This window comes from Prinia subflava, assembly GCF_021018805.1.
Source record: "Prinia subflava isolate CZ2003 ecotype Zambia chromosome W unlocalized genomic scaffold, Cam_Psub_1.2 scaffold_55_NEW, whole genome shotgun sequence".
Classification (NCBI taxonomy): Eukaryota; Metazoa; Chordata; class Aves; order Passeriformes; family Cisticolidae; genus Prinia; species Prinia subflava.
The window spans coordinates 304,079-323,310 of record NW_026960620.1 but is presented as its reverse complement, the minus strand read 5'-3'; the positions used below and the strand labels follow the sequence as shown (position 1 = coordinate 323,310).

At 47.6% G+C, this 19,232-nt stretch overlaps 1 protein-coding gene across 1 annotated transcript in view; it reads right to left on the bottom strand.

Annotated features, from left to right (window-relative positions):
• The window catches only part of LOC134565289 (androgen receptor-like), a 52,532-nt gene that overhangs the window by 13,765 nt on the left and 19,535 nt on the right, over positions 1 to 19,232 (bottom strand). The window contains 2 exon segments of the mRNA XM_063424810.1: positions 998 to 1,114; positions 10,637 to 10,788. Coding sequence (XP_063280880.1) covers positions 998 to 1,114; positions 10,637 to 10,788 — 269 coding nt within the window.

Below are 19,232 nucleotides of genomic sequence, written 5' to 3'. Positions count from 1 at the left end.
GTTTACATATTTCTAGGTGGGAGGAGAAAGGTGATTGACAGTTGGCTTGGCCAGTGTGGTGGGGAGGTGAGAATTCTATCCTCCAATCCACAAGTCTCATAAGAAATGTATAAAAGCAGTTTTTGTAAATAAACCCGGGTCTTCCTGCCCTGCTCTGCTGAACCCAGAACTGTGTCCCGAGTCTCTCACTACTGGTCAGGCCCCGCAGTGATATCTGGTGCCCAACGTGGGGCAGCTAGGGGCCCTCCCTAGCAGACACCAGTCTTTCAAACTAAGACATCACTGTAACATCACAGAATCACAGGGTGGTTTGGGTTGGAAGGGATCTTAAAGATCACTCAGTTCCACCCCCTGCTATGAGCAGGGACACTTTCCACTGTCCCAGCTTGCTCCAAGCCCTGTCCAACCTGGCCTTGGAAACTTCCAGGAATGGGGCAGCCACAGCTTCTCTGGGCACCCTGTGCCAGGTCCTCACTACACAGGGAAGGATTTCATCAAATGAACTCAGCCCAGTAATCAACACTAGCTTATAGACTATGAGCAGAAAACCTCAGATTTTGGATATCGGCACTGTCAGTTTTGGTAGGGCTACAGGTTTGGGAACAGAGACGAACTGTAACAAGGACCCTCACCAGGGACACAGGAGCAGCTTCCATCCAGCAAAGAAAAACACTGAGGTTGTAATTTCACCAAGAAATTGCCCATTTCTGCCTTGGAATAATCCCATCAAAAGAGGGGAGTGCTCTGCTCTGAGGCTCCAGAAGCCAGAACCAATTCACCCTGCTATTTACATTTTTTTTAGATTCACAAGGTTTGAAATCAGTATGTTCCCTGAAACACAAACAACAGCTATTGAAATTCACAGCTTTGGTATTAGAACCCTGAAAAAGTTTCCTGAGCATTTTATCACCCTCCATCAGCCTCATTTTCCAGCCACTTACTGACTGTTCATGCACCAAGTGAAGTGCAGGGACCCAGGAGGGGACCCTGGCCATACCTCTGAGAGTCATCCCAGCCTCATAGCACTTCCGCAGGCGGCAGCAGGGACAGTTTTTCCTTCGGAACTTGTCAATGGTGCAGTCGTTCTGACTGGCGCAGAGGTATTTCTGTTTACCTAAAACACCAGAGAAACAGAACATGGGTGCTGGGTACCAGTGGAGACACAGTGGGCTCTTTTGGGATCACCAAGGGCAGCCTGGAGAGTTTGGTTCTCGTTTTTTAAATGTCATCCACCTATTGCATGGCTTTTGGTGGTTTTCTCCCAGACCACCAAACCCCACTGTTTGATCCTTCTGCCACAATACTCACCCGTCAGTCCCCTTATAACCATGATGCTGTACAGACGTTTTTGGGACTGAATTATTTTTTGTGCAACCCATTAATACCAGTCAGGTCTGTTGTCTCCAGGTTACAGATATTGGGGTTGGAGAGCTGCTACTCCACAGGTGAGTCTGATGCCACCCTGTCCCCTGGGATGTATCTGCAGTCAGGCAGGAGGGAACTGGGACCAGCAACTCCCTGTATGGGGGACCTTGTGCAGCTGTGGGTTTTGGGAAGATGCAGAAAATTCAGAAGTTACTTATGGTCAGTCACCCATACCTCAGACTCACCCTGCACTCACTCAGAGAGCAGCCTGTGCAGCTCCAGGCCACAGCTTTTTTTCACTGCCCCATTTGCCAGACAAGCCAAGAATCATCACTTTTCTTATCAAGTTTGAACACATTTACTGGATCTGATGTTCTTCAGGCTGTTCCAAACCAAACTGGAATCAGCACACAACAGAGAGATGCAGCTTATAGACCCATAGGCAGCCCACAAGGGAAACCAGCCAATGGCTTTTATTTATCATCCTGCAAGGGGTTACCTTCTGCATTCCTATAGGAAAAGCCCTTTGGAGTCATCAGAGATCTATCAAGAGGACGAGGCTGAATCCAACCCCTTAATGTACCAGTTTTGACATGAGATGCACCAATTTTGTTGCACAGATTTTACAACCCCCATACCTCCACCACTGCTGCCCTCACTGCCACTGCCTGAAGCTTTCACAGTGCCCTCCTGGGTCCCCTCAACTTGTGCCTGGCTGTGGTTTTGGCAGGACCAGCTGCCACTGTCACCCCCACAGATCCCATTGGCAGGGCTCAGCACCCAGCCCACTCCTCTCACAGCAGCCAGGGGCTGCATAAACACTCCATGTTTGACCTTCTCAGAACTGTCCTCTTCAAAGTGGATTATCACCCACCCCTGTACCTCAGCCATCACCTGCATTACCCACCACACCACATATCTGTTAAATCATTTTAACCCTGTCCTCAGAACAACTCTTCTCACCCTCTCCCTGGCTCATTTCCTGTGAGAAGGATACTCAGGTGTGTTGGTTTAGCATGGATAGCAAAAACCAATTAGTGACTGGCTTTGAAGTTGACAACCAGATTAACCAATTAAATATAGGGATACAGGTCTGGGCTACATAGGCTTAAAAATCAGGAGAATGCCGGGAAAGCTCTTTTTCCTTCTGGCCTTGGAAGAGGTAAGAAAGCAGCTTGGCTCTCTCTCCTGGGGGGGGGGGGGGGGGGGGATGTGGGGTGTAGCAGTGCATTTCCAATTTCCACACCCAAGCAGGTGTCTCTATATAAGGAAAAGAGTTTCAGCTTACCTTGGAACATGTAAGGAAGTTAAACTAGAATTTTCTATAGCCTTCTCATTGTAAATGGCTCAGTGCCAGCACAGAGGCACTCATTGGGCTTTGGAAGTGTACCTCAAAGCCTGTTGCAAATTTCATTGGGCAAGGTGCCAAATAGCCCACCTAGACAATCGAGTACTAAAGGGACAGTACAAAGGTGCTTGAGGGCATTTTTGAGATGTTGTAACAGGTATATAGACTTGTTCTTTATACTGTGTGCGTCTTTATTTGTCTTTGTGTTATTTTCTTTCTTTTATTAAAACCTTTTTGCTTTTTCAAGACATACTCGATCATGCCATCTTGCTAAATTCTTTAAGCTATTTCTCTGCAAGGCTGGACCCTCAGAGGTATTGGGAACACCAATAAGGGGGGCCAGGATGGCCCGGCCTGCCCAGGCTCAGGCCTTTCACGGGAGGCCCGCCTGGCCCGGTGACTCCCGGGCCAGGGGAGGAGAGGAGAATACGCCCCTGGCCCAGCCTGGATTTGATTTCCAGATGCTGTAAAACATCCTGCTGCTAAGCTGCAGGGGCTGAGCCCCCCCCCCCTCCAGTGACTCCTGGGCAGAGGAAGAAAAGGGGGGGGAGGAAAGCCCAGCCGCTCGATAGATCATACAGCTGAGACCAAAGGCAGCTCTGCAGCTAGGCAAGTGATCCTGCAGCAGCCAGAACCCGAAGACTCTGGCCCAGCCCAGTGAGGCCTGACCCTACCACCTTCACTCACCGCTGGGAAGAACCATCCTGCCCTCTGCAGGCCCTGGGCAAGATATTAATTCTTTCCTTGCACAGATGAAACTTCCAAAATCCTAACCCTTCTCTAAATGAGAGAAAAAGCCAAACTGGGGGACATGTAAAGGGACAATATGAAGATATCAAAGTCAGTCAAAGAAGGGTTACCCCTTAGATGGAAGAGATGAGAAGATGCCTTGGCTGAAAGTCTTCTGTGAGCCATGGTAACAGACTGTACTATGCTAGAATATCCCTTTAAACCATGGACAATATGAATTGGGGAGATGGATTGAGCAAAGGTATCTGTAATTGACTGTGTGAATATTGAATTAGTAGTTGTGATCCCGTGATCCTAGAAGATGTTTGAACAGAGAGAGATGAGATAAGCCCTCTGCGCCAGTGAAGAAGTGAAGAGACATCTCTGTTCCATGAGATGAAGACAATCCTTTGTGTTTGAACTGTTCATTTTTAAAATGACACCCCAGTATGCGTGAGTCCATGGCCCATATGTAGCCGCAGGAAAGGCTGCATGATATGGGAGGTTCACAACTGCAGAAGTTCCCCGGGCGGCTGCTTTTGTGACAGTTAAAACCCACAAGAGAACTGTTCTAGGTTGTCAGTGGGGGAAATTCCATGGTAAACTAAAGAGACTTCTCTCTCCAAAGGAGAGTATTTTATGGGTGGCAACTAAGAGTTCTGAGTTTTGTCTCTTTATGTTAGTGGGAAAGTGAACACTTGTGGGGAGGAGGAGGAGTGTTTTGAAAGTTTCATTTTGATTCTCATTTTCTTCTTTTAGTGTCTGTTAATAAATCTACCTTTATACTTTTTAACTTTGGGCCTGCTTTGCTTTTCTCCTGATCCTATCTCACAGAGGGTAAAAGAGTAAACACTCAGACCACTGCACTAAATTTGGGAAACAAAATTGATGAACACGAAGCCATTACATGATTGGTATTTCTGCCTGGTTACGAACTAAAACCACATCAGGCAAGCCTTAATGACACCTAAACCCCTATGGATCCTAAAGGGAGCACAAACACCATCCTCCCCTTCAGCAGTTCATTGAGGAAGAGGATGAGTAACAAAGAACTTCAGCTGAAACTCGGTTACTTGGAGTTATTTTTGTGCCAGGGGCACTGAGTGCTGAGGCCACACTCCCTCCACTCAACCTTCTTAGGTACAAATGGGCACTCTACTTTCTGGGGAACGAAAAGCTGGAAGGAGATTTGGCTGCCTGAGCCCCCCAAGGATGTTCCAGGATCAGGCACAGCTCCTCCAAATTCCCCTGTGTCAGGAGCAGCACCTCACAGCCCTAGTCCCCTCCTCATCCCCAGGATCTGGACAGATCCCAACACATAGATTCATCCCCCACTTTGCTCTGTCTCCATCAGGCACCCACGGGAGGGGAACATGGATGAGGTTTGGTAGTGGAGTCCAAGCCTTGCTTGATGAGGCCGCTGTGCTGTTTCCCATCTGCTCCTCAGCAGCATCTCCCACCTCCAGAACTGCTGAGAAGGGACATGGAGAGGGAGCCTCTCCTACGAGCTAGGAGCAGGTGGAGTGCCCCAGAGGACAAACAGGGTACACGGAAAGAGGCTGCAGGATGGCCATGCTGCCCTGGAGCAGCACAGACTGAGCTGCAGCCAACAGCTCTCCCCATGGTCATGGTACAGTGATATTGCTGAGATGGTCAGGCCAGCTTCATGGTTCATGGACAGGCTCTTTGGGGCAGAAACCTGTTCTCTGTTGCCTGGGCCTGCACAAGTTTGCTTTATGCTGTTCACCAGTAACAAAAAGAGAACCAAACAGCTAGTCATGGTGCTGCGGCTGCTCATCTTGAGAATGAGCCAAGCTCACCTCGCCCTAATTCCTGGGGATGTAGAGATTTCCCTTTCACCACCAGGAAAGGAACCACCAGCTCTGAAAGGCAGGAAAACAGGAAAGAGTAGCTGGAATGTGGATGAGTTCCTTTCCTCTGAAGTGCCTTCTCACACACAGAGACCTGTTTCTAATTTCAGGGTAATTCACTCTCTTCAGTTCAGAGCGAGACATTTGCAATCAGCTGTTCTTTATTTAAAGATAAACACACCGGGTTTTCCTTCTCTGGAGTTTAACACTGAAACTACTTTGTTTTCCTTTTCTCCCCTGCAAACAACAGAGATGTTTTCTCGTGTCACTCCAAGGCAGAAGCTCTTGCTTTGCAAACCTGTACATACAGGTCCAAACCTTACACCCACTCTCTGGTGTTTCCCAGCAGTCCTGCTCTTTGCAAGGCTCATCACCCAGCCTGTCCTTCCCCCAGGGCACTGACAAGGCACCCATCTATAGACCACTGCCCAGCTGAGGACACTGCAGATGTCACCCAGAGAAGTCCCACCTCCTCCCCTGCCACCCAGGTCCTGTTTGACATGTGTGCAGGTGAGGAGGGAAGTCACACCCAGCACCCTCTGCTTTCCCAGACCAGCACAGGCATCCCAAGAGAACCCTCACCATGAACACACTGCAGTGCCCGTGTCCCCTCTGCCAGGAACGTCCCCGCCACCTTGGGCCCCTTCTGGGCCACCTCACACCAGGCAGAAAGACGCTTCTGCCACCTCTTAGCCCTCCCACTCATCTGGGACCACAGCACACACTGGGAGCCAAGGGGAAGAACTGCTCTCCAGTTCTAAAATAATGATTTATGGAGGTGAGTTGCTCAATCCAGAGGAATCATCTAACTAACAGCCTGTTGCCACACGAGCTGTTGTGCCCAGACTAACTTTCTCCTCCAGACAACAAAGTAATCTGTGCAAACATCTGGAGCAAGATATCCAACTGTCACTGTGAAAAAACAGTAAATGCCTTTTGAAGAGAGAGATCCTCGTATTTCAGGACATACACTGAATTTTAACAGCTGGGGGATAAGGCCAAGCTTTCTGTGAAAGCAACTCCCCTGGGTCTCATGTAACCATGGAGGCTCCAGAACTCCCCTGGAAAGCCTCTGGTCCTTGGGGCTATCACCAGCAGGGCCATGCCCAGAGCTGAGCCTGTGGGTTTGGTGCTGGCAGCCTTCCCATGTGATGCTCCTATTAATAACTCAAGAAAGCTCAGCCACAAGGCTCCCAGGAGCCAGCACTGAGCCACTGCTGATGAACTACCTTTGCAAAGTCATTTTCTTAACAGTCCTCTGTATTTACCAGATGGCTACAGTGAGCATAGGGAAAGCACCCAGAGCTTTCCCTATGCTCTGGTCATCCCACCTTTTGCTGTCCCCATGGCTTTTTAAGGCAAATAACACCCAAACAGTCACAAGAAACCCACCACTGGAGCATCGTGGTGCTGCGGCACCAGTGAATCTTCTGCAGACTCAATTTCTTTGTGTCACATCAGCCTGGGAAGGAGGAGACAGCTTTTTATAACATGGCAAGGATTTTTGCAAACATTCAATTTAACTTAGTGTCATCTTGAAATCTGGCAATGAACTGTTGAATTGGCCCAGAGACATCTCTCTGGTGTAAGGCTAATCCTCAGCAGGTCAGAACATAGAACACTAATCCATATGGAGAATGATGGAGGCACTCAGAGCAGCCTGCACAGAAGCCTGGCTGGGTGCCTGCTAGGAAAATTGCCAAATACTGTGTTATTTTTTTCATTTAGCTCTCTGCTATTTAAAGGCAGCCCCATCGGGAACACAGCCCAAAGCATCCCAGTCTGCCAGGACTGCTGTAGTTGTGCATTTCTGTACCCGAGCAGGTGTTTCTATATAAGGAAGTTAAACTAGAATTTTCTATAGCCTGCTCGTTGCAATTGGCTCAGTACCAGCACAGACACAGTGATAGGGCTTTGGAAGTGCACCTCAAAGCCTAGTGTCCATCTCATTGGGCAAAGAGCCAAATAATCCCACCTAGACCATCGAGTACTAAAGAGCCTGCACAGGGGGTGCACGAGGCTTTTTGGGAGTGCCTTAGCCAGTGTAACTGTGCTTGGTACACTGTGCTCGGCTTATCTCTTTTCATTTTGTAATGTTTATTATTTTTGCTGCTATTAAAACCTTTATTTTACAAAGCATATCCTTAGAAGCCGTCTCACTATTTTATTAAGCCATTACTACGCTGGCTGGACCCTCGGAGGTATTGAGAGAAATCTCGATAGACTGCTACATGGAGGCAGCTCTGGGCTGGCTAAGATGGCCACCAGATCGCAGAAACCTCAGAGGGATGAGGAAGGTCTGCTTCTCTCCAGGAATATATGCAGACACGATGATCCCCCTCCTTGACAGAATGGGACAGCAGGACCCCCATGGCTGCTGACACAGTAGTTGCCTTGTTTGAAGCATTTTTCTGTTTCAGACACAAGGGTGGCATCACTAGGACTGAACTCCTATGTCTTCAACCCACCCCAGCCATGCTCACCGCTGAGGTGTTCTGCCTACTTGTGTAGGGAAAAACAACATCTGTGCTGAGCTGGATGAGCTTTTTGCTCACCAAATGAGGAGAGGGAGCCCTCCTCTGTGGGCAGCAGAGGAGCAGCAGCCCTGGTCACAGGGCAGCCACTCAGCTATCTGGACTCTCCCTGCTGAGACCCTGGGGCAGGTGACTGCAAGGGAGAGCACAACACTGGGCTTGGCCACAAAATGAGAGTGGTGACCCAGCAGGTGAAGCGGTCCCCACCAGCATAGGGAATCTGCAGGATGTGCTTCAGTGCTGGCCTGGACACAGCCTGGACATCTTGAGAGAGTCTGTGAATCACGAGAGCTGGCAAAACAAGATCAGGACAACATTCCTGTTTTTCTATTAACTCTTCCAGCATCCTTCTGGAAAAAGCAGTTGAACCTGAACTTGTGAAACCCCTCAAATCTGTCAAATATTTCATCAAAGCAGGGGTGACCTGCTCCTGCCCATAAACCCCTCAGTGTGTCCAAAGGGAAGAAGAATCAGTGTCACAACATTTTTTTTAATCTTTTCCCTTTCTCACCCTAGAAGCCAGTCAATGTCTATAAAATCTCCTTAAATAAGCCTGAATCCCTCCCAGATAAATTCACTATTATCTCAGAAGAATATAATAAAAAAGAAATTATGTTCCAGACTATTTCCCTCTCCTCCAAGATGCTGTTTGTGCTGCTCCAGTCACAGTCCTCTGCTGCTCCCTTCACTGAAGACTGTGGCTTGACACCAGCACCAGGAAGGTAACAGGTTTCTTTTCTCATGGGGAAGCATTTTGATCTACTGCTGTAAAGTCTCCAAGGGCAACCTAAGGTTTTCTGAAAGGCATTTTATGGACTTAAAAACATGAGAACGCACTGAAATATCAGCTTTCAGTAATGCTCCTCAGTTTTAAGAAGGAAGAGATCTGTCTGGAAACTCACCAAAAGTTAGAACAGAAATCATCACCTGCCATCCCTGCATTCAGTATCTATAAAAGAGCACAATTTATTGTCACTTCCCCAAAATAAAGACTTACCCATGTACCTCGGGGTAGCGTAAGATGAAACCTCACAATTTGGCAGCCACCCCTGCTCCTCCCTGCACGCACATCCTCACACACATCCTCAGGAAAGGCAAAGGGCTGCTGCCCAATCCCAACACAACCAAATGCTCCCAAACTTCTGCCACACTGCGAGGCTGAAGAACCAGGAAGAGACATAAATACCATTTAAATTAATGATATAACACAATCAGTAGAGGGAATAACTCCATGGCACATGCCTCAGAGCAGCACGAGCACCCAGGCTGCCCCTCTCCTCCTTCCGGTCCCTCTCACCCCCAGAACAGAGCCCACCCTGGTGCCAGGGGAGTATAGCTCTCACACCCACCCACAGACACAGGCGTTCCAGTGGCAGTTCATCTGACTGAGAGCCAAGACTCCACTTACTACAAATCAACAATAACTTGCTGACTTAAGCATCTGTTATTTACCCTGGCTGCACAAGCCAACCCACTTGGCTTGACACAGAGCTGGTGTTCAGCAGAGACAGATCTCCAAATGATTTACTTGGGAGAAATATGCAAAATTTATTAACTATTATTTGACTGCCCTTTTTGGCAACAGGACACTGATGTCCCCTGTGGCATAGCCCCTATTCTTTCCTGAACCAGCACTGGCAAGTTGGCTCCTGGCACAGAGGAATGAAGGAAACACGACTCCAAAAAGAGGCAGGATAATGATAATTGATCTAATTGATATAGAAGCAGCAGTCTGACAACAGCAGGTGAACACCCCTAGCCTGGGACCTCTGCTCATATAAAGGAGAGGTTGGACACAGGGGAAGGTCATGGTGAGACAGAAGCTCTGTCCCCATCTCTGCTGCCAGCCTTCTCCCGAGGACACCACAGCCAGTGACACCAGCTGCCAGTGGCGTGCCCACATCAATTGTGTTAGCACCAAGGAAAAATGATGGCTTGTGTTGGTTCACCTCTCCTGACAACAAGCCTGATGAGTGACTACAGGTACATTACATTGCCAGACAGTTCATCTTCCACAACAGAGACTCTCACTGCTGCCCAAGAACCACAACTCTGAACTGCAGGTAAAAACAAAACATGGCTGTGGCACACCCTAAGGAAACAGCTGGGCTGGGTGCTTCTGCATGTTCATTCCCAAGGAAAGATGGTACAAAGACCTTGCCATTGAGAGGGAACATTTGGGCTCACACTTATCCCTGGAGAGCCTGACACTATGGAGCTGGACATCAAGAAGTTGCTTTCTCACGAGTTGAGTAGAAGGATCATGGACCCCAAGGTCAGAGCATGGCTCCTGATGGACAGAGGGTTGTGTTGTTTTGTGGGCAGTCACAGAAGGTACCCTCTGGAAGGGGTGCAGGAGAGGAAAAGTTTCCCGTGAACTGGCAGTTGTGCATCTGAGACCACAGGTGGGCTGATGGGAGCTTAAAGCACTCTGGAGAGTCAAGAAGAGAAGCAAGAACTGACTGTTCCAGGGGCTCACAAGGTCACTAAGATAATCATGGAATCACAGAAACATCTGGGTTGGAAGGGACCCTTAAAGACCATCTTGGTCCACACCGCTGCCATGTCAGGGATACCTTCTGAGAGATGAGGTTGCTCAATGCCACTGAAAAGAATTGTATTTTGGCAAGCTGGTTTGGCTACTTTTTGAGAGCAATCTGTAAAATGAAATGACAAATATAGGAGAGAAAAATCAATTTATCCTTGATTTTTCTCCTTTCCTGGTTTAAGAGATCTTAAAATGCCACCACAGTGGGGCAGTGACCTTCCCTCTCTTCTGTCCCCATTACCTTCAGCTGCACGTTGGAAGAACACTTTGCAGCTCCCACATGTGAGGGCTCCATAATGGCACCCAGATGCTTCGTCTCCACAGATCAGACAGGTCTTCTGAGGTGGGAAGTAATAGTCAATGGGCAGGACATGATCACGGCCAGTCTCCAGCCTGAAGCACAAAACAGGGAGAACAAGAGAAGGGTCAGCAAATGTGGTTGGGACAAGCTGTGGGGAGCACGGTCATGGCAAACCCAGAAGTGCAGTGATGGATCATCCAAGCACTGAGCAGCAAGAGGGTGAACAACAACTAAGACAAGCTTGTCCCTGACCATGCAGAGACCATGCTGGGTGCCCCTCCTGACACTGTCCACTGTGTGCAGTGTGTGACAAAGTACAGTGACAGTGACACACAGTGACAGCACAGCCCAGGGAGAAAAGGCAACTGAGAATGGCTATTGCAGTGCTCTTGTAATTTTGGCTTCAATAATGAAGCTTGTGCACCAAACAAGGCAGAGGATGGCACTGCCAACCACTTGATGCAACGTTAACCACTATGCCAAGATGTCCCCAGTGCCTGACTCCCCTTCTCCAACACCTCACTATTCCACACACCCAGATTCTGCCCTCTAAGCTGGTACCATCCCCTCCCCAACCTGATCTGATCTGTTTGATCAGATCCATGGTGAAACTGCTTTTCCAGAGGGCATGGCAGGAGGAGAGAGGCTTATCTAAATCAGGAGCTAACATGTCCAGGCAGTATGGGAAGCACCAGCATGTTGAGTTAATTACCAGAACTCATTTTTCTGCAACCACTGGATGAGGCAATTAGCTTTGAACAGTCTGCAAGTCAACGCAACTTTTGGGTAAAATTAGATCCCCTTTAATTTTTGGCATTGTTTGTTGCTTGCAGGTGAGCTCTAAGAAATCAGGTTACATCAACAGTGAGCGTGACAAAGATGGGACTTCTTTAAAAAACCTTTATACCCAGAAAAGCCCCACTGTCCTTGCCTGTCCCTGACCTGGGAGCTGTGCAGATCCCACCTTAGTTTCAGGTCAGTAACTGGAGCAGCAATTTCATCCTCAGTTCTTACGACAGAAAGCTTTTGAGTGATTTCTCATTTCTTTAACAGGAGTAATCAGTCACTCATCTGTAGAGGCAGCTCAACCACCCTTCCCCAACCATCTCCATTTCCAAGGCTTTTCTTGAATTACTGATTAAATGTAGACACAGTTGGCCGCTCCATGCCTGCCATAGTCAAGTCCTGTTGCAACCAATGTGTTCCTTTCTTGGCTTACGTGGCATCCCACCTGTCTTGGTGTGATCCCACCACCCATCTCAGGGTATTCCCACATCCCCCCATGCCATGTGCTACAGAGCTCTAGCACTGGGTGAGAGGGGCTGCTGGAGAGCAGACCCTGCTGAGGAATACCAGCAGCACATAGAAAAGCCTGGCTAAAAATGTCCTATTTATCCAGTGTGTTTTAGATTCACACACAACAGGCCTTTCTGCCTATGACCCAACATCTTTCTCCTCTCTGTGCAGTCAGAAATCCAACAGTGCTCATTTCCCTGTTTCCATAAGGCTTCCACTCTGTCTCCCCCACACTCAGCACTGTGTGTGCCGTGAGCAGCAGGGCCTCTCACAGCAGGTGTCATGACAACAGACACAGGACTCCCAGAGGACCCTGGGTTGTTTTTGAGGATTAATTATCTGAAACTGCAAATCAGGTTTGCAACTGAGTGGCTTCTGAAACAGCTTTTAAACAGCTGTTCATGTATGGGAAGAGTTGTGCAAGTACAGAAACACCTTCCAGCAGGTGTGCATTGAGAGTACCCCATACATGGGCCCCTGCCAGGGATGGGGCTGGGTAGGGCTCCCCGCACACCCCTCCATGCTCAGCCACCCTTGTCCCCACTGCCATCAATGGATCGAGACTGGAGGACACCGGCTGACATGAAAGGTGATTCCTGGCTGTGGGACAGGTTCCTCCTGGGGTAAGGCTTGGCAGGGTGTGCACAGCCTAAGCACCCCAAGGGGCAGGAGATGGTGTTTAGGCAGGTGGGGAGCAGCTCTACCACAGGCCCTGCAGAACCAATGTGGTTCCCTGCCAGCAGCCACTGCCCAGAGCTGAAGCATCTGTCCAGGAATGCCCTTGACTTTAAAACATTGCCAATTTGCCATTTCTTTTTCATTTTTAGAGAGAGAATTGCAAGAAAAACATGATGTATAAATGTTCTAGCAACTCAGAGTGAGCTATGCTAATGGTTCCCTTAATGATCCAGTTTCCAAGGGGCATTTACAGGATGTTCTCAAAACGTGCAGGTAATATATAACACTGGCAAATGAGCCAAAGAGGTACCTGGACAAGCTGCGGGGCCAGCAGCACTCTGGGCAGAGCCCCAAGTGTCACCTGCCCTAAGGTGCCAGTGCGCAGCAGTACCACAGCCCCTTGCCCATGTTCAGGGCACAGGAGGGACATGACAGGTGGCTCAGTGGCCAGCTCGCCACCAAAGCTTTCCTCTGGGTGGAAGTTTGTACTCTGTGGGGCTGTGCTGGCTCACAGGGCCGCAGGAGTGCTCAGGGCAGACCAAAACAAGCCGTACATACGCTGCAGGGGGCTCGCAGTTGGTATGGTATGTGACAAGTGTCAGCCCCGCTGCAGAGCCCAAAGCAGGGTGATAGCGCACCAGGGCAGACACAACTGGGACACGGTGACTGTGGCAGCAATGCCAGACCCGGTGCGTGTCCCAAAGGCCAAGGTCACGGTTGTCACAAAGGGACTTGGTGGCTTTTGGGGGCAGGGAAAAACAACCTCATTATCTCTTCTACAGCTCTAGAGTGAGTTTTACTCTCATTTCAGAAGGGTTCTATAAGGAAATAGAGGATTTACTGAGCTCCCCTCACATGCAAATATTTCTAGGGAGTAGAAACTATCATTTTGCAATGAAGCATTTGTTTGTCATTAGTTAAATTTCACCAAACAGTCCCATTTCACAACACCCCCAGAAAGCCGAGAGCAAGCACTGGTAAAAGAGGAGCCAATCACTTCTCCTGATCCACAAAGGAAGTCTCCATCTCAGCAACAGCCAGCACAGGCTGCTCGTAAGGAGCCAGGGCACAGCTGCCCCCTTCCCCATGGCTTCCCCCTCCTAAGCCAGACCAGGACAAAATGATGGCAGCTGCCACACACTCCCAGCTCATCCCACACAGGAACCCCAGAGCAGAGCCCCCTGGTCCCATACTCCCTAAGGAAAGGGGGTTTGCACCTTCACCATGCTGTGTTCAAAACCTGCACATCTGTGATGATCAGGAGGGTGTTGAGACCAGAACTGAACCAGCACTCACTCACAAAGTCAGGTGCTCAGGAGGATGCTGAGCTCAGAACTGAGCCAGCACTCACACATGAACTCAGGTGACAGAGAACCCTATCTAGTAATTTCAAGTACTGTCATTTCTGAGACACTCTGATGTTATCAGGAGGAATCTCTGCCTTTAAAACAGCAGCACCTGTGCATGACATTCTCTAATACAATATTAAATTTAACTGGCTTCCCCTCAGTGCAGCTGTGTGGCTCCTGCCTGGATGAAGTTCTGTGACTCCCATCAAGGGGCCAGACCCACGCTCAGCAAAGGCCACAACTGCTCACTTCAGGCACATCCTTCTGTCCCCTTGTGCTGTCATTTGGCTGTTGCTGGCTCCATCCAGAGCTGAGCCAAGTCTGCGCTCACAGCCACCACATCATGCTCATCCAGATAACAAGGCCTGCACAGAAACTTTAAAGCATTCATCTGTTAAAATGCTTTGAGCCATTGTTGGGGGTTAGATTTGCCTCTTTTTCACTTACAGAATTTTTTCCCATAAGTTTCCAAGAAACCTTAACAACAGTACTCAACCAGAACAAAGAGAGTAGTTGAAGGACATGGCAGCACAAAGCTACACCTATTGTTTTTGAGTCTCTGAGAGTTTCCCTCAGAGGGGAGAGATAATGCGAGCTTTGGGAAAGGTAAAAGACAGAGCTGGGGAGGGGGGGGGGGGCTCACTCTTGCTCTCAGCATCGAGGAGGACAGTCAAGCTGCCCCTCCCTGCTGCAGGAAGAGTTCACGGCCATCACTCTGCCTCATCCTGGGAAATCTACCGTCATCTGCTTGTGTACCCGGGAATCCTGAGCTCATTTTCTCCAGCCCTCCCTCCCCCCCCACCGCTGCTGCTTCTTCGGAGCTTTGAGGCTCTCCTGCTACTCTGTAGCCCTGCACTGCCAAGCCCTGCCGGGACATGCCTGCTGCTCCAGCTACCAGCGCAGAGTTCCTCATCTCATCCACCAGCCTGGGACTTTCCACCGTTCCAGCTCAGCCTCTCGGAGTCCTGCAGGGGCACTGAGATCAAACTGCCCTGGGCTTTTTGTGAAAGAAAGCCCTCAAGGTTCTTGGTTCTGTTTATTATTAATGCTTTAGTTGTTGTTTGTTGTTTTGTCATATATACTAGTAAAGAACTGTTATTCCTACCCCCATACCTTTGTCTGAAAGCCGGTTTAATTTTTTGGGTTGGAATAATTTAGAGGGAGGTGTTATAAATGCCAATACAATATTGCAATTACAATAATAATTTGGTTTATTAATAAAGATCAAATTACAGAATTTTGATACAGAATTGAATACAGAACCTGGCAGTCTGCTATCTCACGGTTCACCCTTGGCATTTTCCCGGGAAAAAGACTGTCAAGTATCTCCGCTGTTGGTGGGTTTATCGAAATTCTGTAATTCGATCTTTATTAATAAACCAAATTATTATTTTAATTGGAATATCGTATTGGCATTTATAACAATTTGGTGCCCTCAGCGGGGCCAGTTTTGGAAAATCTGTGGACCCCTGTATCTGACTGGGAGGCGCCCCACTGTAAAAAGCGGCTCAGCAGATCGGGATAAGTCCAGCAGAACCTACTGGCTAAACGAACCCAAAAACCACAACAGCGGAGGAGTAAAGACAAGCTAGCTTGGGTGGGCTCGGGAACTCAGCAGGGAAGGGTCCCTGGTAACTGTGGTATTGTTTCACTCGTAAAAATCTACGTGCACGAAGAATCCACACAGGAAAAGGAGACCGTGAGTATCGTGTGGTTGGGTGGGGTGACCTAGCGAATGAGAACGTGTGTGTGTGTGTGTGAACAAGACGCGATATTATCACGAAGCGAGAGCGGACCTCGAGACCGCGGTTCCGTTGTCCCGCGAGGGACTCGGCCGGTTGACAGGGAAGCGTGTGAATTTGTGAGATTTGTGTGAGTGTCTCCCGACGGGGAGGCTGGTGGTCACCAGGAGTCTTGAAGGAAAGAGGACATCCCACTGAGTTCGGGGACTAGTAAGCCTTCTTGACTGCAACCGTAGGGTCGGTTAATTTTTTTCGATGGCGGTTGTAGAGCCCGCCGTTAACAGAACCTCCACGGAACGGTCCTCCGTTGGACTACTAAGTTAACGGCACCGAGTTCGGAAGGACTCGGAATTTAATTTTTGTGTGTGTTAACCCATCAAAACTTCTGCGCCACGGGAAGGATTCTTTAAGGGAAACCTCAGCGGGGGCTGCTCTTGAAATCCCCCAGAAAAGTCCACTAGGAGAGCTGTTGCAGGGCTGGCAACAATGCCCAATTAGGAGAAGGGCATCTAAAGATCGGATGATCTATTTATGTATGAATGTTTGGGGAGGAAAGGAGATACGGAAAAATCTTATATGGCCTGTGTTTGGTACTTTTGATGAATGGGCATGGGAAGCTCTGTGGGACTATGTAGCAAAGAAGAAAAAGAGAGAATTTGAGGAATTGACATATGTTCTGTTGTGGTATTGGGTACGGGTAAAACTGTATTCTGACCAAAGGGAAATACTGGATAAACTGGACTACAGGATAAGCCTCTCTCACGGCTCGGTGGCCAAAGCGCTGTCTGCCCCAACCCCTACCTCTTCCTCCTCTGCCTCCTCGGTGACAGCGTTAGCACTGTCATCCGAGATCCATGCGGAACCATGGGCTCCGTGGCCGCCCCCCTCCTCTCGCCCGAGGGGAACCCCGAGAGGGATCCCGGTCCCCACTTCTGGTCCTGACCCCGAACCCTGGCCACCAACGCTAAACTATGGAGAGAAAGGAAAGAAGGGTAAGAAAAAGGAAGGGGGAAGAAATAAATAATTATACACCAGGTAAAGCCCTAGCTAAAACCTGGACCCCCGAGGACAATCTAGGACCTGAGGGAGATTCGAGATGGGACAGTTGGTGCGGCGGCAAGAGCGATCCAGGAAGAAACATGGGAAAAAAGACAGTTAAGCTAGGCAGCAGAGCTAAACAGAAATTACCTAAAGTGAATTGGAATGCATTAGAGAACAACTGGTGGTGCTGGGATGCGTATAAGCCAGAATGGGAAATTTCTCGCCAGCCCGCTAAGAGAGAAAAAGATAGAAAAAGGACTTAAAAGGAATCTCGCTTACTCTTTTCTTTGGTAGTCATGGATCTTTTTACGTCGAGCTGGATACTTTTTGGAAGCTCCCTAGGAATTGTGTAGGTTTTTTTCAGGTAAGATCGGCGGAGTTTCTTGGTTTCTTTTTCGTTAACATGAGAAAAGAAACAAACCCCCCCCCCCCCCGCGGTAAGGCAAATATGGTTGCCGGGAGATAAGGGAAAAGCGGCAGGTTTTTTTTACCGCGGCAAGGCAGCAGGAGTTTTTTTTAAAGCGGCAGTGAGAAGCCGTCCCGGGGCAGAAGGTAGCGATGTACAGAAAGGTCTTAAAAGCGGTAGCTAGGATGTGTTTTGTAATCAGATAGAATTGATAAGGTGAAGAGAAAAGTTTAAGGAGCTTTTTTCTCTTGTTTAAAGTTGTTTAGATAGTAGTGAAGGTTAAACCCTTAAAAGTAGATAGATAACACTCTAAAAAGGTCAGGATTTTTTTCCTTCTCTTCAATCACCTGAATTTGTAGGTTATAAACAAAAGGGTTAGAATTAATTTGTCTAAATATGATAAAAGGGTGCAGATTAGGTTTTTTTGGATAGCTTACTCTCCCTCCTTTCTATTAACTGTTGTCAAGAATCAGCCACTAGAAGTCACACCTATATGTCTGTGTAGGAGAATGTATATATGGGACTCCCAGTTTCCATAGGTTTTTAAGATAACCGAAGACTGATGTGTTTTTTGCTAATTAGAACTGTGTTGGCAGGGCTCAGTGGAATCACCTTGAAGAGGCATGTGAAAGCTTGCTTTGTAGTTATTAACAATTTAGAAAGTCATATATTTCATGTGTAAAAAATATAGGTGTAGCTGTTTTTGGATGTCTAAAATAATAAACACTATAGTTACTTGTTTGTTGCATGTGAGGGTTTTTGTGCAAGCTAAAATTAGTCTCGTTAAACAAATTGAGGAGTAATGGGTACCCGCACTGAGCTCTCCACACCTTTGCTGCTAGGATGGTGACAGATGTGGCTCATTAATGTTTGAAATAGTTGCTACACTTTTGGGTTAGATTGTTGACTTAAGTATGAAGTGGTAATACAGCGTTTGTGGGGACAGGCAATGTATTGCAAGGAGTTTTTTCTGCTGCTTAAGTTTTTATATCGAGGCATGTGACCAGTAGAGTCCAAATTAAAGCTACTTATAAGAAGTAGTATTTGAGGGGTTGGAAACAAAATCTTTCTGCTAGAATAGTATTAGAATAGTAACTAAATTCAGGGCCCTTGCTGAAAACTGGAAGCTAAGGAATGGAAGCTTTTTGGCAAATATTAACTTCTGCAAATTCATTGGATGCACGGGGACACTCCATGTTCATAATGTTGTTCAAGTCTTGTTGCACAAAAGTAGCTGTAAAGCCAGGCTAGATAGAGCTAGTAGGGAAGTTTCCCTCCCTATGGTAGGAAGACTGGAGTAAAAATAAGCTTTAAGGTCTTTCAAGTCACATATGTGCCCAAGTAATTTCCTTAGAAAGAATTATAAGCTGTGATTTCTCTGCGTTAGTAGCTACAAGTTTTTTTTCCTTCTTTGCAATTTCTATGAATTTTTATCTAAGGGGAAAAAGGATTTTTTTCTTTTCTATTTACTGATTTCTTAAGAAGGAGATAGTTAGCATTGTCCCTTTGATATTATGTCTGGTTTCTAAGTTTGTGGAAGTTTTTTTGATGACTGGAGTAAAAAAGCAGTAGGGTTAATGTTCTGGAAATTGTACTAGATAAAGCTGTTTAGTTATTGGGGCCTGAATTTTAAGGTGACTCTTAGCCTTGGAAAACTTTCCAGTATTCTAAGTTTCAAATTTAAGCGATGCATGGTATATTACAGAGTATTTTGGTGCATTTTTTCTCTAGCTTTTGATACTTTTTCATCCAAAACAAATGAGTTAGTCTTGCTACCCTTTTTACTTTTTATATATAAAAGCTAAAGAGCTCAGACTCTCAACAAGCTATGAGAAGTGTCTGAGGTGATGCCATTTCTATAATAATCATGTAATATGTGTAAAGCAAGACGTTATATTGCTGCTGGTGTTATGTGTACCTTTTGTTTTTATTGCATCTGTATGCTTAGTTTATTTTGAGAAATTGAGATACTACATATGTTATAAAAGATTAAGATCTGTCATTTGTGGAAACAATTCTTTAGC